Source organism: Cavia porcellus, unplaced genomic scaffold, assembly GCF_034190915.1.
Source record: "Cavia porcellus strain 051 isolate PalLab524CR breed Dunkin Hartley unplaced genomic scaffold, mCavPor4.1 scaffold_5, whole genome shotgun sequence".
Taxonomy (NCBI): Eukaryota; Metazoa; Chordata; class Mammalia; order Rodentia; family Caviidae; genus Cavia; species Cavia porcellus.
In genome coordinates, this window is record NW_026947488.1 from 16,735,074 (window position 1) to 16,757,623 (window position 22,550).

The 22,550-nt window shown below is 39.6% G+C and overlaps 1 protein-coding gene across 2 annotated transcripts in view; it reads right to left on the reverse strand.

The window, feature by feature from the left end:
* Positions 1 to 2,767: 2,767 nt before the first annotated feature.
* Positions 2,768 to 22,550, reverse strand: part of Svp (seminal vesicle polypeptide) — a 151,909-nt gene continuing 132,126 nt past the window's right edge. Inside the window, 4 exon segments of one of the 2 annotated variants that reach the window (NM_001172730.1) lie at positions 2,769 to 2,945; positions 3,171 to 4,297; positions 8,868 to 9,210; positions 12,435 to 12,664. In NM_001172730.1, coding sequence (NP_001166201.1) covers positions 3,183 to 4,297; positions 8,868 to 8,988 — 1,236 coding nt within the window. In that variant the 5' untranslated portion in view covers positions 8,989 to 9,210; positions 12,435 to 12,664 and the 3' untranslated portion in view covers positions 2,769 to 2,945; positions 3,171 to 3,182. 2 annotated transcript variants of the gene reach the window in all.

Here is a 22,550-nt window from a genome sequence, read left to right on the forward strand (position 1 = left end):
AGATTATATAATGCAAGATGTAATGAACAGATACTCCAAAGAAGAAGAGACACTAAGAAACCCAATGCTAATTCTGTAGCATTATGATATAAAATCTAGCAATACTGTTATTCACTGTTCAGAGTGATATTAGTCTAGTCTCTTAAGTTCAATTTCAGTATACGTAAAGATAAGGACAGGTACTACAAAGAGAATGAGAGACACTATGGTAATCATTAGTGTCTTCCTCAATGTCAGATCTTGAAGACCTAAAAAGCCTTCATCATCCTGTAATGATTTGATTATTTCTATAATATGCAGTATGTATTCAATGTGCTTGAAGATGGGGACAACTATTTGGAAGAAAACTAGAGACAATAAGATAGACACTGAAGATCTCCAGTGGACTCGCTTTGAAATCTGTATTTCTTTAAATTGTTTCTTTTTGAACTGTTTTGTTCTGTTTTGATATGTTTAATCTTACCCTCTTTAAGATAAAAAAACAAATGTGTAGGACTGATAACCATATTACTAAGTTTTTGTTGGGTCATTGAGCAGAACTATTGGCAGTGTCATTATTTGAATGTCACTTTCATACTTTAATTTTGTAACCTGAACAACTATTTCTAAGATGACAAAATGTAACTTATCAACTGGTGATATCTTACTGTTTATTTTTCTGTAATTCTGTATTATTTCTACCCTTTTTCTCTATTTTTTATTTCTCTTTAAATAAAAAAAATTTTCCTATTAACTTAAACTGAAGCCCTGTATTACTTATACTGTCTTATTATGACTGATCTTATTTGAATCTGATTTGTTAGACTGCTGTTTTGTATTGACTAACTTTATTCAAATCTGTTGTGATAGTATCAAGTCTAAGAGTATAGGCAAATACTCTGAAGATGACAAGATTCACTAGAATGCCCACTCTGATTTGACTATTACCTTCTTTTGAAATTTTATAATGTTTCCAATGTTTTGTTTTTATTAATATTGTTATGTACTGCTATATTCAATTATATTACCCTTTTTGATATAGACAATTATATTGAAGATAACAAGAGTCATAGTAACCACTGTAGACCACCTTGTATTGTAGTTTTATATGTGTTTTTCAGTTCATGTTTTTCTAGGAATTTGTTTTGTTTTGTATTATTTTGTTTTGTTTTTCCTTCTAATACAAAAAGAATGAATATACATGTGGAGAGTCATGCATGCACAGAACTTCTAAACATTTTATGAGAAATGATTATAAAATGCACAATGAGATGAACAACTACTTTGAAGAAAAAGAGACACCAAGGTACCCAGTGCTGATTACATAGTGCCATGATGTGAAATCTAGAAATATTATTATTCTTTGTTCAGAGTGATTTTAGTCTGTTGTGGGTTTTTTTGTTTAATTTAACATACGTGAAGGTATGGACAACAATTTTGAAGAGAATGAGAGACAGTATGATACCCATTGACTCCCTTATTGTCTGGTCTTGAAGGCCTAACATGCCTTCATCATCCTGTTCTGATCAGCTTTATACTATGCTTTTTTTGTATGAATTCACAGTATGTGAAAATATGGACGACTATTTGGAAAAAGACAAGAGACTATAGGATAGATAGTGAGGATCTCCAGTTGTCTTGTTTTGAAATCTGTGTCTTTTACATTGTTTCCCTTTGTTCTTAAACTTTTTGTGTGTGTGGGGGGGGGTCTTTTTCCTTTTTATCGGTACCGGGAATCAAACTCACGACTGCCTGCTTGCAAGGCAGGCGCTTATGCCGCTGAGCTAAACCCCCAGCCCCTAGTTTCCCTATGTTCTGATTTGTTCTGTTTTGTTATATTTAATTTTACCCTCTTTAAAATAAAATTAAAAAAATAAGAACAGAAATTTGTCAGGGGTCAGTCTTGCAGTGGGAAGGCAAAACGGGGCGGCAGCCAGGTTGCCTGACTCCAGAGCTGATACTTCTCCCACTCTTTCCAAACTGCTCTTTCTGCCAAAGCTTTGCCCTTCCCTGGAAGCTTCCTATTATAAATATGATAGTGTAGATGGGTCAGTTTCAAGGCCATGTAACTTGTTATGGTTACCCACCATATTCTTACAATTATCTGCACTACTTGATTCTACCTAATTCCCAAATGATAGTATGTCTTTGGAAAACACAATTCACAATAAGAATATAGTATGTCATGACTTCTGGCTCACATTTTAAAACAGAAGTCTATGGAAGGACATTGTCTAACCTAAAACAATGATGTGTTAGTGCAAAACTCTTAAGCCCAAACTTATGAAAGTTTTATGAACATGGATTTTCTTGCATCTCTGACATCATTCCTTGTCTATTTTCTGGGAAAGATACAGATGCATGGCAGTTGTTAAAAGAAGAAGGAAGGGGGTAGGTTTAGTCCCAAAGTTGCTTGGTCACTCTGCAGGGCTAACAGAAGCCAGGTCAGGAATGACAATGCATTGGAAAGGAAATGATGTGCCTAATTTATTCATCATAATTTACATTTTATTTCTCTATGTGTCTTCTTTCTGGTCCTAGGCCAATGGCAGAGTTTTCAGATTTGCACTACAGTTTGCAGTTGTGCACTACACAACTTAAGCTGAATGTTGGATTTTAATACTAAGCTCTCAGAATGGGGGTTCTTTTTCCTAGTCTTGCTCTCCTTTACACCACAGGAATTCATCTCCTGGGTGCTTTTACTTTCTACCCATGGACCATTTCCTGCATGCACATACCTCTTCCTGAAGCTTTCAGGAACCCAGAAATCATATGAGCCAGAAACAAATGGAGCAGAAGGGGGTCTCTTTATTGAAAAGTGAAAGACAAAAGGCAGGCCCAGGCTTGGGTGTTCAGAATGGGTGGAAGGAGGGGCAGTATGGGAGAGGATAGTGATACCAATCGGTGAACCAGAGAGGAACCTGAAGGCCTGGGCCCAGGACTGGTGCAATCAGGACAAGATCCACCTGGTGAGAAAGAAGAGAATTAGAGATGTGACTCAGCATGTTGAAGCACTCAGACCTCTTGAGGAGGTAGGGGTATCCTCTCTGTACTTCTGGCTATGATGTCTCAGACTCCCCAGTCTCTCTGTGTGTCCAGAATCTCACCTCTGCCCACACTGAGATGGCTCTCCACCACTCAACCCTCTTTTGTGTGTGCAGGAGTCTCCTCTGCTTTCAGCTACTGCTTACCTCATTTGGGGTTCAAATGAGACCCTTCAGAGATCCTTGACCTTTAACTGAGAATCCTGATTGAACGGACTCTTGTCCCTTGATCCGAGCAAGGCCCTTCACAGAATCTTGACCTGACACAGAAAATCGTTCTTCCAGGAGATCGTGTCCCTTCATCTGCAGGCGACCTTTCACTGAGTCTTGACCTGTAACTGAGAATCGTTCTGCCAGGGTATCTTTTCCTTTCATCTGCAGGCGACCTTTCACAGAGTCTTGACCTGTAACGGAAAATCGTTCTGCGAGGGAACTCTGTCCTTTCATCTGCAGGCGACCTTTCACAGAGTCTTGACCTGTCATTGAGAATCTTTCTGAGAGGGAATCTTGTCCCTTCATCTGCAGGCGACTTTTCACAGAGTCTTGGCCTGTCATTGAGAATCGTTCTGCCAGGGTGTCTTGTCCCTTCATCTGCAGGCGACCTTTCACAGAGTCTTGGCCTGTAACGGAAAATCGTTCTGCGAGGGAACTCTGTCCTTTCATCTGCAGGTGACCTTTCACCAAATCTTGACCCTTCACTGAAAATCGCTCTTCTGAGGAAGCCTGTCCTTTCACCCAAAGGCTGTCTTTCACAGCATCCTGACCTTCAATGGCAGCTAGTGCTGCTATGGGATCTTGTCGTTTGAAACGAATGTGTCCCTTCTTCCGATGATCAACACTTGAAGCTGAGTCTGACTCTTCCACAGAATCATCATGGAACCGCTTGTGAGTTTTCTCAACCCGTTCGTGTCTAACTGAAACCCGTTCTCCCTCGGGCTCTTCAGCACTGTGCCGAATGTGGCTTTTCTCAAGATGTTCACGTCTGACTGAAACACGTTCTCCCTCGGGCTCTTCGACATTGTGCCGGATGTGACTCTTCTCAAGATGTTCACGTCTGACAGAAACGTGTTCTCCCTCAGGCTCTTCTACACTGCTCCGAATGTGTCCTTTCTCAAATTCTTCTTGTCTCAGTGAAACACGTTCTCCCACGGACTCTTCTCTGTCTGAACCACGACCTCCCTCAGCGGTTAGACCACTTCCTGAAACTGCTTCTTCCATATCTTGTGACTTGGCCCAAACACGACTAATCACAGGGTCTTGTGCTCCAGCAGAACCTGTTAAAGAAGAAACATGTCCACATTTGGACTCTTTCACTATTGTGTTATTCCTGTAGATCCACTCACTTCTCCCTGCAGTGTGCTCCCTACCTTGCCCAGAAGTGACTGGGTCTGTGATCCTGAATGGTTATTCCCTGCTGTCTCTGGGCAGGGCCTGGAGGACCACCATTTCCTAGACTGTGTTTCTTTCTTTGCCTTTTATTTTTTGTCTCTCTGGAGCTGGTTTGCATCTAGGCTACCACTCAGAAATAAGAAGGGTATTTCTTCATTTCTTAGGAAGCTTAGTGAAGAAAGAGCCCTAAGACACATGCCATGATACTTGACCTCTATGCTAGCTTTGAAAACTGTTTTGACAAATTTCCATTTTTCTCTCCATCTTGGTTTTCTTCCTATGGGGGTCATGAATGCTCACAACTTCTGAGCCCTATTGTTTCTTAATCTCCTTTTAGAGGACACATCATGCTGTTACTTTTATGCAGCAGACAGGCAGGGGACAGAATCCACACTCAGGGCCCAAATTCTGTACTCAATGCCCAGAGTGATTCCTGAGTTCATCACTTCGTTGCATGTTTAGCACTGATAATGATCCCTGATGTCAAGGCCACATAACAATATGACTTCTAGAAACAGTTCTCAGATCTCAGTCACTTGTTTGGGAAGTGGTGAGGAGTCTACAGTTTAGTTTCCTATTTTTCCTGCATATAAAGGAAAAGGCCACAAGATTAAATTGTGGGCTCCAGCCTTATATCCTGCTTTTCTGTCTGGGCCCAGAAGACCTGTAAAAGTTTCTCTCCACCCCACTTCAGCCTTTTTAGGTCTTCTGTTCACTCAGTTCCTATGCAGGTGCCTCTGGTGCCAGCATCCCAAGGGGGATGAGGATAGTCATTTCCAACAAGATTCTGGTCCTTAGGAAGGTCCATGTCAAAGATCCAAAGCCAAGCTTGGCTTTATGCACCTCAAACCTGACCTGGCATCAAGCCCAAGTCTATAGTTTTACAAAGGATAAAGCGATTATTTGATTATCCCAGGAAATAGTCACTGTCCTACTGGGAAGAATTCTTCGGATTTCTTAAGGATTACTTACAGCAAAAAGTGTCATATATTGTTACATATTTCTGACAGCCCGAAAAGCTGTTCCACTTTTCCCTGACCAGCGCAATTGCATTCTTCATATTCTGAGAAAGACCCAGTAAGGACAAAGGAATTAGCTAAGATAATTCAGCAAGTCACTGGTACCTATAGTCTTTTTTTTGGTACCGGGAATCAAACTGATGACTTTGCATTTGCCAAGCAGGCATTTATGCCGCTGAACTAAACCCCCAGCCCCCTTATATATAGTCTTGATTTCACCTCTAGCATGTCCTTTCCATTGTACCCTGATCCTATAAGCCCTTCCCAACACACCCTACTATTTTACTACTTTCAGCATCAAATTAGACTTTGCTTTCATTCTTTCATGTTTCTGAGAAAAACTCAGCCAGTCCAGTTTGCGTAAAAACCATAGACTGATTATTTTACTCTGCCATTTTTGTGGATGATCTTTGAGACTCATTGGAGGAGGAACTCTAGATTTGAAATGAGAGGATATCCCTGAAGTCATGGTAGACTGTCAGAGAAAAGGCTGACATTTCAAATAGAAAACACAAATTATCTACAAGACGGATAGCTGTAGTGTGTATGCATTCTTCCTTTGAACAACAGCACCTTGCTTCTTCTGAAGAACTGTTGCTTTGTTTCTGCCATCAACTTAGGAATGTAAGGAGAACTATTAATTATGAAACCCTGCATCCTTTTATAGTAGAGTGTGTGCATGTCTGCGTGTGTGTGTATGCGTGCGCCCGTGTACATACGTATATGTGCATGTGTGCATACGTGCATGTGCGTGCGTGCGTGCGTGCGTGTGTGTGTGTGTGTGTGTGTGTGTGTGTGTGTGTTTCTGTGACTCTGGTCAGCAATCCTGAAGCCCTCTGGTTTACTAAGCAACAGAAGGAAGAAGAATGTCCCTCCTTTGGCTAAAGATGGTTGTATATGATCTGGCGGTTCCAGAATCTATGGTTTGTCTTATAAGTAGATGAAGTATCTGAGAAAAATGAGCATAGGACACTAAGAGAAAAAGAAAAATGGCAAAGGAAGGAAGACTCTGAAACTACCAGCTGGTGTGTCCTGCTCCTTAATGTTTGGAACAGCTGTTCCTATACACCCTTGCAACCATTCGATTATAAGCTAATAAACTGGCCTTTTGTCTAAGTTAGTCAAGATTTGTCCCTGTCTGTAATGGCTGGTCTAGAGGTCCCCTAAAGCCTCAAGTAATCATAGATGGGGCTAGCTACTCTAAAGTAGCTAGACCTACAGTGTGTGGTGTGGAATCAAGGGTATGTGATTACTAATTAGTGCGCTGATTGGTTTAGCATAGATCTGGAGAGGATTAAGGGTGCCCCAGCCAGGGTGAGAGCGCTACCTGCCCTAAGGGCAAGTACTCTAGATGAAATGCAAAAGGCAGAGAGAGGGTAGCTGTGGTTATTGCTTGCTGCTGCTTCACTACTTTTGGTTTTTCTGCCTTCTGTGCACCATAACTTGTTTCTTCTCCGTGATATCTCTCTGCCTGCTGTCCTGCCTTGGAGCCAGCTAACTCTGGACTGAAACCTCTATCAACTCTGAGCTACAGTAAACCTTCCTTCTTTTAACTTTGGGTGTTAACTATTTTGTCTCAGCAATAAGAGTAAGACAGAATTTGGTACCTGACTAGGGTTATTGCTGTGACATTACCTGGCCACGTGGCTTATGAGTCTTTGGAACTAGCTTGTGGGAAGAGTTTTAAAACATTTGGAAATGCTGGCTGAAGAGACAGCCCTGGAATACCTTAAGCTATACTTGATGGGAGATTCTGCTCAGAACTCAGAAAACCAGAATGCTGATAGAAATGCTATTGGAAAAGACTATGCTCAAGAGATTTCTGCTATGAAGAAGGACTACATTGGCTGTTGGACTCCAGTTCATGTATGTTATACCTTGGCAGAAAGTTTTTCTACTGTTGATTATGTCCAGAGGCTTTGTTTGCAGCTGAGATTAAGGGCAGAAAAATAATTAATCTTGGGGAAGAAATTTCAAGACAGTCTAATAGTGAGGCAGTGGCATGGCTATTATTAGGGGCAGTTAACCAGAACTATGTTGAGAATTGAGAGTAAAGAGCCTAACAGAATCATTTAAAATGTTTTGAATTTGATCAGAAAGGAAGCTGCAGTAAAGCTATAAGCTGCAAAGATACAGCAGAAGAGAACTTGGTTGCTAAGAAGGAACAGAACAATGTAAAATAAGGCCTAATTGACCTCATAAGCAGGTGAAAGAATTTGCTTTGAGAAGAGTGCCCCAGAACATCATGTGCCAGAATAGTGGTAGAGAATCTGTTCCTTAGAACTGGACTCAGAGTTCTCAGCAACCCAAGAACTCAACCTCTGTAACCAGGAGAAAAGGAAGCCTAGCTTACTGCTCCAGCTGGCAGCAAACCTTGGCATCATCCACATGGTGCTGGGTTCAGGTGCATGCAGAATGCAAGAGTTGTGGGCTCAGGATGGCTTCCATCCAGATTTCAGAAGGCTTGGGAGACCAGGAAATGTGTCTCTGAGAACTGTTTGTCAAGTTGTGTGAAGTCGAGGGTGAAGCCATGCCCTTGGTCATGATTAAAATTTTACATCTGGTTTTGGTCCTTGCCATGTATTTACTGATAATTTTGGATAGGAAAACTCTGTTGGGGTCCATTTTGTGGCCTGTCTTTCTGTCCACAACACAGTGGCGTTTGCCTACTTCCTCACCATCTCTGGCACTGTACCTGCATTTTGGACTTGCTGTTGATATAAATAGAATTATCGATGTAGGTTGTTGTGCTTGCCACACATTGGCTTTTGAAAAGGAAAAATGCTCTGGGAACCACCTTATGTTTACCTTATACACAACAGACGTGCTCTTGTTCTCTACCTAGATACTTGCCTGGTATTTTATTTACATATTGGCTATGCTTTTGATCTAGAACAGCATCTTCTACCCAGTTATGATAATCATCCTCTACATGCTATAAATCACAATACAATAATTGTCTTTTATTATCTTCTTTTATGTGCATGAGTGAATGTTGCTTGTCTTCTATCTGGATATTCTGGTCAGATATTCTCATCACATGTTGACAATGTTGATTATATATTCATTTTTAGTCATGACATTGCAATCTACTTGTTTCATTTAGATCTAAAACTGCTTTGGAATCCAGATTGATGTTTGCCTTTTTGTCCTAAATAGTGTTTGGATTCTTATCTATTTGGAAATTAGTATGGTCCATTAGGTAACTGGCCTGGCTACTTCCCTGGTAACTATAATAAGAATGTTTAGGCTCTATTATCAACAAAATTTCATCTCAGCTCTTACCTTTCACCATTTCCTCATGAGTTCCCTGAGGTTCCTACGACTGTGGTTGTGAGTAGAGAAGGCTCATTATTGTCAAGGAGAAGCTATGCCAGAAACGCCCTTTCCTTGCCCTCACAGGACATCCATCAACCAGGAAGACCCCGCCACTCACCACTCAGTCTCCTCCCAGCCGCTTGGTTCTCCAACATGAGGAGCAGGGAAAGGATGAAGAAGATAGTGGACTTCATCTTGCCAGGAAGGAACTTGACTGAGAGCTGAGCTGAGCTTCTCATTTATACCTTCCTTGATTGGGCGTGTCATGGGTGTGGCTGATGTTACAAAAGGCATTGCCCTTTCTGCTTTATCTGTAAATGCTGACATTTTCCCCTTGCTCCGTAGGGGGCATCACCAATCTCTCTGGAACTTTATATAGGCATATGATGTCAGAGACTTACTTCTGCTGCCACAAGCCCCAAGAAACATTCACAATCACTTACAGTTCATCACAAAGTTTCCTGCATTTTGAAAAAAAAATTAGCACAGAGTAGGGAAGAGATTCATTGCAAAGCATACAATTTAATTGGTGGGTTTTTGAGTTCTCATACTCTAAAAGTGTGGTGTTTCTTGATGCCAAAGTTTAAATGCTGCCAGATACAACTTTGTACTTCAATCTATTTCAGAATGAGTGAAATATGTACTATTATAGATGAGAAGCAGCAATCATAGAGATATGTCACAGAAAAGAGTGCAAATTTATGGAAGCCAAATTGTTTCAGAACAAAATATAGCAAATCAATGTCAAAAGTAGTATAAAGTTCATGACAACATATGCTCACATATGCCCAAAGCTCATCAAATGTGAACTTCTCTTACTGATTTTGATGAGGAAAGATCAATATATCTGAGTTATGTTCCCACTTGGAGAATGGAAAACAGCAACATTTTCAAGGAGTCTGCAAGTATAAGACAGTAAGAGCTGAGGCTGGACCTGGAACATGAGGTGAGCTATAGCGATGTTTTTTAAGGGATGGGAGGAATTTAATGTGCTTCAGTGATGATAGGAATGACTGCTGGAGAACAGGAATGTTAGTTTCCTTATTGGGCTTTTTCATGAAATCCACTAAAACAGCAAAGTACTTTTTTAATTGAAAATTTTCCTAAGGAAGTTTTAAAAAGCTACAACTCCTAATAAACATTAAGAAATAATTGCCACTGCTGATGAATCTATTAATATATTAAAAGGAGATACAAGTGAAAATACACACTTTTACACATATATATACCTTTTTGGTATACCAGATATATATATATAAATATGCCAGATATACCAGATATAGATATAGATATAGATATAGATATAGATATAGATATAGATATAGATATAGATACTATGTAAAATTGTAGATGTACATTTTTGGGAATACTCTGAATGGGCCAAAAGATTCTTTTAGTTTGACATATGCTGTTATGGCTTGTATCTAAATACTTTTCAAACACTTATGCTGACATAGGTCGGGTTTTCAGAGATAGCTGGATCTAGAATATGTGATTTTGGGATTAAAAATGTGATGCTGGGACTGATTCAGGGTGTGATGCTAGGATTCAGGGTGCCCCACACTGGTGTGAGTACTACTCTAAAGGCAGGTAGCCTGGATAGATTATAAGCAACAGAAAGAGGGCTGCTATTGCCTCTTGCAACTTGCTACTTACTACTTTACAGATTTGCTGTCTTTTGTCCACCACACTCTATTTCTTCTCTGAAATGCCCCTCCGCCGTACTATCCTGCCTTGGGGCCAGGAGACTATGGACTGAAACCTCTACAATCTGTGAGCCAAAATAAAACTTTCTTTCTTTAACTTTGGGTATCAGGAATTTTGCTTCAGCAATGAGAAAAGTAACTAAGACATATGCATTCGTTGCCATAAACTGACCACAAAAGAGACTGTTTCCACTGTGAGCCTCTAGATACTTATAACAACAAGGACTGTGATTCTGGAATGAAGAGGACCTGAAAATGTATTTTAAATAATTCTGTTCTAAAATCCCAAACTGCCATAGGGAATGGTGTCTGGAAGGGGAAAGAGAAAGAATACCCTTATTTTTAATAGGAAGAACATAGATACAAATACAAAATCATCAAACAGAAGCCATGAAAGCTGCGTGGCATCACTCTGAGTCTAATCTCCCACCTACACAATCTTTTTGTCCCCAAAGCAGCAATTATTTGTCTCCAACAGAGACTGTGGGGAGAAAGCTAAAATTATCTTAAATGGAAACTTCCTACAGTGTCTCCTAATCTCATCAATTCTCCTCACATGTCTCTCCAGAAAATACCAGGAACAATTCAATTCAAAGCTTCAGAGTATAAGTAAGAATCTGATAACACAGGGCTTCCTTATGAATTAAAGAACAGAACCTTTTTCCCATCCACCATATCACAGATACAGAGAAAACAAAAGGATCAAGATATGTGTCTAAAACACAAAAAGGGAAAGCAGAAAAAGGAAAGCTAAAGATAGGATGAGATATAATTTGATATCAGAACAGGATTTAATGAAGTTTGAAAAGTACTTCAAACTAAAAAGAGACTTTATGCATTAATAAAGATGAAAGCAGAAATCAGTGACTTGAAAAACAGAGAATGAATTATGAATAAATCCTAGATATGCTGTCTTAATGGCAGAAGGAAAAGTCATCCTGGAACAAAGAAGGAAAAAATACTTGAAAAATAATACAGTGCACAAAGTTAGCAAACCCTGGGAAAATGAGATCTTGAGAGCACCAAAAAGGAGAACTTAAAAGTATATTTACTGTATTCTATCCACAATTCTTTGACAACACTGAAAATATAACAAAAAAGTACTACAACTTTCTTAAAATAAAAAACATAGACTAGAACTATCAAAAGTTGCTTTAAATCTTCTGTAGCCTTGAAAGTGTAGACCAAGGTGATACAATATGGAACAATAACATGACATAAAACATAGCAGAGAACTCATGCAGGAAGTTCCTTAAGACTCTGGAGAAATGTTTTGGAGGAAGTTGGACTCCATATCTAGAGTTTAAGAGCAGGACAGGAAAAAAAGGACACTTATCAGAATGACAATTTGGATCATATAGGATCATCCAACCTGCCCCTGTTTATGACGTGTATTTAAAATTGGTCTGGTCCATGCTTACTTTGGCAGCACAAATACAACAACTGATCTGGTGTCCAAGTTAAAGCAGTAACAGTCAGGTGGCTACTGAAAGCTGGGAAAGCCCTAGGTAGCAACGGAAGCCCATGAAGCCTTGGGAGCCTTTATTGTTAGAAATCATGCTGGTGATACCCTCTCCAGTAAGCCATAGTCTCTGTCTTTCCTACTCAACCAACGTGTGCCTCAGTAAGCTGAAAACTTCTACAACTGGTGCAGAGTTAATTGCAACTTTTCAAATGCAATAACAAAATTTACTGTGCAACTGTCAGGAAGAGCATTTACATCACTGTCCAACATCACTACTGTCTATGTCCATAGTTTCTTCTGCACAAATTAAAACTCTATGTCCATTAAATAGCACCAGCACATTATCCACCTGGCCCCAGACTCACATGACCCTTATGCTAGTATCTATCTCAGGAACTTGATTTTTCTGGCTGGCTCATGTAAGTGGAAGCATACAGTATTTTTCCTTTGAGCTGTCTTCTCTTTAGTATGATGTTCATAATCTCACTTTGATTAGGCATCTCAAAGAACTCACATGGAAGAGGAGCAACTTGATAGAAAACATGAAGTAGTATCTTCAGCTGAGCCACACATACGTGCTTTGTGAATCACCACTGGCAGAAATTTTTACCAGCAGAGATCATAGAGGTTGAAAATTTCACAGATGGTATGGGTAACTGTTTCCTACCAGTGAGTAAACCATGTGGACATTTCAGAGCAGAAGGCAGCTGTGCACGTGAACATGGTACAGGAAAGCTTTCGTTACTAGGGAAACAAAAGTGAATCACAGTATTAAAATAAAAATAATTAATTATTAAAATTAAAAATAATTTTAAATTAAAATTTATGCAGAGATCCATGCAATCAGTACACATGCTATCAAAATAAGGTAAGTGTGAGTCAAACAATCAGGATATCTGCCACCCCCAAGGCCCTCTGGCATCTTAGCAGAGCATCTGTGGGCTCACTGTTAGCATGGAGGAGCTCCATGGAGACCAGCACTGAACTGTGATTCTGCATTCAGTGCTCTACGTCTTCTAACGGGGATTCAGATTTCCTAGTTATCATTTGAAATACTCAAATCCCTTACAGTTTCCTGGATCCAAAACTGACTCTTGCTAGGACTCCATGAGGTGCTGTGCTTCCCAGTGAAGGTCACTGCTGATTGTCAGCTTGACTAGACTGAGGGATACCCAGGAGAGTATTAAAGCACACTTCTGGGTGTGTCTGTGTGGGTCACGAGAGCATGAACTGTAGCCATACATCTTGTTTCAGGTCTTTTTCTCTCTCATTGCAGGCCTCGTGTTGGCCTTTTGACCATTCTCTGTATTCCTGGGTCAACAGGATTTGGCCTGAACCAGAAACCAGAAACCAAGACAACAGTAGTAATTCCAGGGCAATCAAATGACTCATGGCACAGGGTCATTCAAAGAAGAACGGAGAACTGGGGAGAGGTGAAGAAGAAAGAAACTCAAGTATAAACAGTCTAACACATGCCGATTTGGCCTCCATCACGGTCCATTCGCAAATCCAGTAGAAAGAGGTTGACTCGAGATGCCCTGTGCCTTTCCTCTGTACATCTGCAGTGCGTGCTCTCCTCTCCACTAGCTCTGGCCTGGCCTCTCTGAACGCTGTACAGGTTAAAACTTGGGATGAGACTTTTTTGATTGAATTAACAGACCAGTTACTTAGGCAGTATGCTCTCTCACCCTTGTAATGTTTGTTTGTACCTGTGCTTAGATAAACTGAAATATTCACTGTGAGCCTTGACTATTATAATTCTCTGCTGCACATTAGAGACACAGAGCAGATGGGTGTCTTGGGCCTTGCCTCCAAAATGCCCAGGTAGGTGACACCTAACAGCCACATCCCTTGTCCATCTTCTTTGTTCCTGGGACATTTGTTCAGTGTAGAAACCAGAAGTGAGGAAAAAAACAAAGCTGCAGTTGCCTCAGGATTTCTTTTTCCTGTTTCAGTGCTGACAGCTCCATTGTATATGTATTTAAAGTCTTTTTTCCTTTTTGTGTTAATTTCATTAGCTACTCTTGTGTGCATTTTGAAAACCTTTTGGCAGTACACTTTTGAGTTACCAATTCAATATACTGTTTTCTGTTCTCAACCTTGTGAATCTGTGTTTGTCCTATTATTGATTTCCTTTTATTTATTCTGTACTTTTCATGCCTTTCCACAGTAAATAATTAGTTCATTCATTTTTATATTTCATTTTTATTGACGCGTATATTTAAGGCTATGGGACTTTTTTTGGTTTTTTATATGTTGGCTTATTTTATGCCCTTTGGTCTGCCTTTCTTGGCCTGCCCTTCTGTTACAAAACCTCCCATCCTTACTGTGCTTCTCTCTTACTCTCCTTGCATTTCCTACACTTTCTAAACCATAAAGTTATCTGCTGTAATATATGGTCCTTATCTAGGTTAAGTCATGTCCCTACTGAGAACTATAGCTTTCAGCATTCAAATATTTCCCTCTATTTCAACAAGTAACAATGCAAAAATATACAATAAACATGACTGAGTCTACACTGTATATATCTTTCTTACAACTTTTGAACCCAGGGCCTCATACATCCTAGGCACTGAGCTACATTCCTAATCCTACAATTGGACAATTGGGTAAGTACATAGAGGGAACTAGACAAATTTCCTTTACAGGATAATTATAAACATTTCAGATACTTCACATTTAAGGAGTGCTGCATCTTCATTATGGTTAAACTTGGGGACTTCTTTCCTTAGAGTACAATATGGAAGGATAAGTGAGAAGGGTGACTTTAATGTGCAGTAATCTGACAGGCACCACCCTAGGGGGGTGTTCCGTATTATCATCATCAGTGTGAACTCACAGTAATACAGGTACCATGAACATAATGTGATGAGACTAAGGGTCTTTCTCCAAAATCCCATTATCCCAGTCTACTGTGGAGAAAAAGGTCAAATTCCAACAGAGGGATATTCTATAAAATACCTAACCAGTGCTGCTCACAATAGTCAAAGGCATCAAAAACTAAGAAAGTCTAAAACACAATCAGAGTCAAGGAAGAACCTAAGGAAACATGACAACTCAGAGTACTGGGATATTCCTGGATGGGATCCTAAAGTGAAAAGACATTAAGTAAAAAGTAGGCAATGTAAGTAAAACATGGGTGTTAACAGTAATTATGCGCTAATGTTCACTTACTGGTGGTAATAGATGTGCTCTGGTTGTATAAAGTGTGAACACTAGAACGGTGCTGGTACTGGGTCACAGCAACTCCAGCACATGCGCTGATCCACCAGGACTCTACCACTATTTCACACTTACTAAGCACATTTCCAAGTCCACTGAAAGTTGTTTTTGTGTGTAAAACTTCATTGTGCTCAGATTTCCAATTCTTCTGAAGGAATGATATTTATGATCTTTTTTTTTTTGATCTTGTGAGTTGTACAGTTTTGGAGGAAATATATTGAGAGATTTGCACTGAAAAGGATACCAGGATCCTAGTTACCCTTGAATCTAAAACCCTCCATTGAGAAATACGTCTCAAGAATAATAAAACTGAGGCTGATGCAGAAGGATTACTGTAAGTTCAAGTCCAGCTTGGGCTGTAAGGTGAGTTCAAAGCCAGCCTGAACTGCATAGTGAAACCCTGTCTCAAAAAGGTAAATAAATAAATAAGTGAATAAAACTGTGATTTTATAAACATTGAAAATATTTTCAAGGTAAGAATATTACATATGCAAAATAGAACAATTGTTAATAGCTCACCAAAAATATTTACTACATTTATGAGAGCAAATGATGAATTTTTGTTATACAAGAAACACTCATAATTCAATTAAAATAATCTGGACAACCCAATAGAAAAAGCAGCAGAAGGTGTGAAAGGTAGGTCAGAGGAATCAAAGAAAAGAACAAATCGCACCAGAGTTGCTGTGACAGCTGTCCTGTCCACTGATCATTATACACAAGGTCAGACATCACTGAGATTCTACTTCTTTTCCCATATCACACTGGATTTTCTAACAACTTTAGGAAAATTCTTTCCCATTTCAGGGCCTCAGTTTTATCAGCTGTAACATGAAGGAGCTGAACAGACTATTTCTAAGGCATATTTTCGTTCCTTTCACAATGAAAGAGGCTCAAAGATTCTATAACATTTCTTCTCTCAAATGTATGAGATAAAGACAGAACACGCACAGGGCTGAGAAAATCAGAACGAAACATCGAAAGCATGCTGAAGATGCCCCTGAGATGGACTGATTCCCAGATCCATAGACGATCGCCTTAGCCATCTGCATTTTCCCCGATTTACTTTTTTCTGCCTTCACACTTTGCCTTGTGGTATTCAACTACTCTGAAATGTCTATCGCAATCCTATGGATCATTTGTCATGGCCCAGATAAATTGAACTCACCCAAAGGACATCATCAAGAAATTAGCTCTCTATCATATGGTCTCCCTAGTGAGTAAAAAAATAATAAATAAAATGCTGAAAGAATAAAATCCAAAACGTACAATAGATATTATACATAGTGAAAGGGAAAGAATGTGATAGAAAGGAAAGAACAAGAGGGAGATAAGGGAAGAGAAAAAAGGAAGAAAGGAAAAATTATATGTATGTTGGTAAACATATATAAAAGTATGTATATATATATTAGTATGCAAGATAGATTACTATCAACCTATGTTAATTCATCAAAAGAGAAGTTTGTGCTGTCATTGTTGAGTTATTTTTGTGCCTAGATCTTGTAACCTGAACAACTATTTCTAAGATAACAATATGCCATATATTAACTAGTGTTAATTTCCTACTTTTTTAAAAGTTCTGTATCATTTCTATTCTTTTTCTATGTTTTGTTTTTTAAAATAAAATTTTAAAAAAGAAACTAGTTCTGTATCTTAATTCCAGGCTCCACCCTGCCACAGAGCACTCTGGGGATGTAGTTATCTCTTCCTAGATGAAATGAGTTGCTTCCCAATAGTCTCAGAGTGTACTGCCTGCTTTATGTAAGTTGGAAGGCTCTGTGATTAGGGTAAATGCCAAGAACTGATAAACACTGGAAGGCTGTTTTTATCTCTTACCATATCTCTATTGCCTGATAACGAACTCCAGGAGGGCTGACACATGTGACTGGGTGGAAGATAATCTCCCTGCCAATTATAAATAGGCAAGATGATATGGATGAGCAGTGATTACTCTACTTTTTTTTTTTTTGTCTTAGTGATGACTATGGATCCTCATAGATGAATAGGGTGCTTCTTCCAGGGCACCAGGATCCTGGTGCAGGTTACCTGGTTGAATCTAGTATGAAAGAAAGACATGGAGGTATAGAATATTTATTTCCTACTGTCACTGAATGTTTGATATCTGCTGTGCCTACCAGGTTCCTATAACCCAAATAGCTCTTTAGCTAATGCATTTGTGCCAATCAGACCCCAAATGTGTAACAATTCTTCTGCTTCTGAGCTCCTCCCCAAGTTACCTGCGTAGTCACACATGCCCTTAAAAAAACACGAGAAGATTTAGTTTAGAGGAGCTTAGAAATCCATATGCTCTCCTTTTATGTTACTGATGGTGTTATGGGTTCACAAAAAGCAACAAAGTTGTACATATTAGTTGGAAATAGGACTTAGGTCTATAAAATGGTACAGTACTGTCTATTTCTGAAATCTCAAAGGAAAGTAGAACATATCTGGAAGAAATAGGAGATGAACAGTAACTGAATGAGGATAAAGTGACTCTCTTCAACGTCCACGTACACTGTGTCCTGAGAGGAGAGGCCAAGCCTAGCAGAGGGCTCACTGCAATGGATACTGGGTACAAACAAAGTCATATATCCCATGGATCTCCAACATGTTGTGAAAGCTTTCTTGTTTTGAATTAATAATTTTCCTGAAAGTACAATGATGAAGAAATGATGGCAGGTTCTAAGAATTAGGAGACAAATAACGAGAAGTGAGTTAGAGTCATAATAATTATTTAGAAACAATTTATCAAGTTAGCCATTTCCATAAAATGGGAGAATCAATCTTGGTCATGAAGTTTGAGTACCAGTCTTGTCTGTTTTTAACCTTCTTAGTGAAATTCAGAAAGCATTTTGCCCTTAAAAAGCCTTCATAATATCTGCTTCTGCCTGCTGGCTGCCACCATCAGAAGGCTTGCTTTCTGTGGGCAGCCAGTGGGAGCAGGGACACACAGCCAGGTAATCACTGTGTACCCAAAGGCCACCATTGCTTCTTTCAGGCAGCCATCACCCACCAGGAGAATCAGACAAACACACCCCTCACTGTATGCCTGCCACCATCACAGGAGTCCTGAAGTAGACACACAGGCTGAGAGAAGCAGCCCCACTGCATACCCTCAGCCATCGGGGAAGCCCCAGTGTAGCTGATAGGTCTAGAGAAGCCTGCCCCATGCCCTGCTACCTCCCTGTAAACCTGGTCAGAGGAACCCAGGTGCTGTCCTATTCCTCTCTACTGCGGAGGAGCAGCCAATGTGGGAAGTGCCTGGGATCCCATAACCAGCTTATTGGGGGGAATCCAGGAGAATTTCAAGACAATGGAGCAAAAGTCAATCTCAGACCTCCAGCCCACACAGAACAAGTCTGAGAGATACAGTCATGGAAGAAAATGAAAGTCATACACCTGAAATCTCTGAGAGGATAGCAACTGAAGTAAAGAAACAACTTCATAAGACTGTAAAAGCAGTCAAATCAGAAATAATGTTACAGGTAAAGGAAGAAATCACAAACATAATGAAAGAATTTCTCAGCATACCTAAAGAAGACATAGATACAAAAGAGGAGCATCGGAAAATGATGGAAACCTTGAATGAACAATCCAGAAAGGAATTACAATGCATCAAACAGATTCAAAGAGAGATCTGAGAAATTAAAAAGTCAATCAAAAATTGGCAAAACCACTTGAAAGAGACTGAAGATAGGCTTTCAGACATTGAAGACAGGATTGCAGCTAGCCATGGTGAAAGATCTCTTAAAAATAACAAGGAATCAGAAAATAACAATTCAAGGGCTACAAGACAACACAAAGAAAAGTAATTTAAGAGTGATAGGTGTCAGTGAGGAAGCAAGGGTCAGCACAAATGAAATAAAAAGTCTATTTTTTATTTTAAGGAGGATAAAGCCCAGGAAAATAAAGCAGAATAAAACCAATCAAAATAAACCAGTATAAGTGACACAGGACTTCAAAATCTTATGAAATCAACAATAGCTACCATAATGCATTTTGTAAAAAGGCTATTTACAGAAGAGCAGAAAACTTGCCAAACATGAGGAAAGGATCTGGCACAGATAAGTGAGGCCTATAGGATTCCAACTAGCCATAACCAAAATAAATCTACACCCAGACATATAATAATCAAGATCCCAGAAATTCAGTACAAGAACAGAATATTAAAAGCTGTTAGAGAAAAGAAACAGATAGCCTTTAAGGGAAATCAGAGTCACACAATGCTTGTCAACACAAACCATCAAGTCAAGAAGAGCTTGGAGCGAAGTGTTTCAAATCCTAAAAGAAAAGAACTTCCAACCCAGATTGATGTACCCTGAAAAACTATCTTTCAAACTGGTGAAAAAATAAGATACTTCCATGATAAAGAACAACTGAAGGAATTCATGACCACCAAACTAACCCTATATAGAGTGTTAAAGTATATTCTAGAGAGCTATAAAGATGACCATAGTTCCAGTATATTGACTGCCAAACAGGACAGGCAGTTGAATGAAGGGAAAAGTGGAGAGCAGCAGCAGGAGGATAGCATGGCAGAGACAAACCAATGTACACTTGTTGTAACCATTAATGTAGACGGCCTCAGACCAGCAATAAAAACAAACACAGGGAGAGTGGATCAAGAACCAAGATCAATCAATATACTGTATACAAGAAACATAGTAACTAGAAAGGAAATTCATAGACTGAAAATCAAAGGAGAGAAAACAATTATTCCATGTGACTGGAGACCAGAGAAAAGCAAGGGTAACTTGTTCAACAACTGCAGAATGAATAAGAAAGATGACGTATTTTCATACAATGGAAAGCTTACCCAGCTATAATGTAGGATAATCTCAAGGCTAGTAGGTAAAAGAATGCATCTGGAGATCATGTTCATGGGCAAAATGGTTTGAACTCATATGGGTGAATGCTAGCATAAAAACAGGAGGATTTACTGGGATCCAAAAACACAATGAGATCATAAAAGTCATAGAGAAATAAACACCAAGGAGGAGAAGGTGGTAATCACTGTTAATTTCTTATTGTCTTGTCTTGATTTCTTGTATTGTTTTCATAGTTTTTTTAGATTTGGTTTTGTTCTGTCTTGCTCTGTTAGATTTTACTGTATCTCATGGTATCAGCAGCTATTTTGAATATAATAGGATGTATGGCAATCATGATTGGTTTCCTATTATCTTGTTTTGAAGATCAATAATGCTTTCATTCTTTTGTTTAATTGGTTTTATTCTGTTTTGTTTGGTTTTATTATATGTAATTCTTTGAACAGCTATTTTGAAGAAAATGAGACAGAATGGTAGCCATTGTTGCTTTCCTATCATTTTGTTTTGAAATTCTATAATGCTTTCATTCTTTTGTTTTGATTGGTTTTATTCTGTTGTATTTTATTTGATTTCATTATGTATAATAGTATGGATGACTGCTTTAAAGAAAACGAGATTTAATGAACAGTAACCACTGTTCATTTCCTGTTATATGGTTTTGAAGTCCTGTAATGCTCACATTCTTTTATTTTGATTGGTTTGTGTCTGTGTTGTATTATTTAATTTCATTATGTATGAAGATAGGGACAGCTATTTTGAAGAAAACACGAGACATTATGATAGCCATTGTTGATTTCCCCCTGTCTTGTTTTGAAGTACCATAACGCTTTCATTCTTTTGATTTCATTCATTCTTTGATTGGTTTTATACTATTTTGTTTTGTTTGATATTATAGTGTGTGAAGGTATGGACAACTATTTCAAAGAAAACAAGAGATATTATGGTTGCCAGTATTGATTTCTTATTGTCTTGTTTTGAAGTCTTGTGTTGCTTGCATTGTTCTATTCTGATTTGGTTTGTTCTGTTTTGTTTTGCTTTGTTTTCTTCTCCTTAAAATAAGAAAACTTTGGGCCTGGGAACTTCGTGGTTTCCTGCTGCACTGGATCAGCTCAGTAGGACTTGAGTCGGCCTGCGTCGACTTCCTCGCTCCCTACCATGCTTGGTGAACTCTGGAGTCCTGAGCCTGCCAGCGCCATTGGTCCCAGAGGCAAGACTGCCTGAGGTGAGTGTCCCCACAACATCCACCGAGACCAGCAAGTTAAGGATCCTCACTCCAGGTCTAGCCTGGGAACTTCGTGGCTTCCTGCTGCATTGGACCAGCTCAGCGGATCTTGAGCCGACCTGTGCTGGCTTCCCCACTTCCTACCATGCTTGGTGGACTCTGGGGATTTGGGCCTGCCTGCGCCCTAAATTCTGGAGACTGGGCAGACTGAGGTGAGTGTGCCTCCACCATTCTGAACCTGGGAGTTTGGGATCATTGCTCCCACCAGCCAAAGAACTTCACAGCTTCCTGACACACTCAACCTGCCCTTAAGGGCATGGGCCTGCCTGTCCCACCTCCAGTAACCCTCTCAATCCGAGGAACTGTGCGGCCAGAGTTGTAGGAGCTGAGGGCATCGAACAGGATTTCCAACAGGCCCTGGGGAAGCCTTGGAATAATACTTGAAACACAGAAATATAGGAAAATGATAAAATGAAAGACCAAAATACAATCTCAAACCTGCAGTCAAATCCCAAGAAACCTTAGGAGTTATATACATAGAAGAAAATATATGCCACACACCTAAAATACCTGATATAATAGCAACTGAAATAGAAAAGCAACTCTGAGAAGCTTTAAAGGAATTCAGGCAAGAAATAATCTCCCAAGTAAAAGAAGAAATGATAAAAGAAATTAAAGCGATGCAGAACATATCTAAAGAAGACACAGTTAAAAAATTAGAAGAACTAGACAAAAAGATAGAATCCCTGGATGAACAATATAAGAAACAAACAGAATACATAAAGCAGTTACAAAAAGTTATATAGGAAATCAAACATTCCATTGAAAGTTGTAAAAATCAGAATTCAAGGGACTTCCAGGAGAACATGGCGGATAGATAACAACAGCTACGGATGCTCTCTGAGCTACCCAGCTTAGTATCCAGGAATGGCGCGGTGCGAGGAGTCCTAAACAAAGGGAGATATACCCTGCCAACCCAGGAGCGAATGAAGCTGAGAGAAACCAGCTAGAAATGCAATCCCAGTGCTATAACAGGAACAGATAAAATCTCAGTGCGGGAAGCTGGAACCCGCACCACTGAAGCCGCGATTTGAATTTCCTGCTGCCGCTGCTGCGTCCAACTTGGCATGGCAGGGAGAGAGATGCACGAAAGCTCTGAGAGCGGGAATGAGCGAATGGAGTTGAGAGTTGAACTGCAGTGAGTGAGAGGAACAGGGACCCTTCCATAGAGTGGGAGCCTCCATCAAAGGACATTCTGGGACCAGGCAGACTAGCTGGAACAGGACGCTACAATGACTTTAGTCACATATTCTCCTCTCAAGCCGGATTGGTGCGGAGTGCTTGGCTTCGGTGACACTGC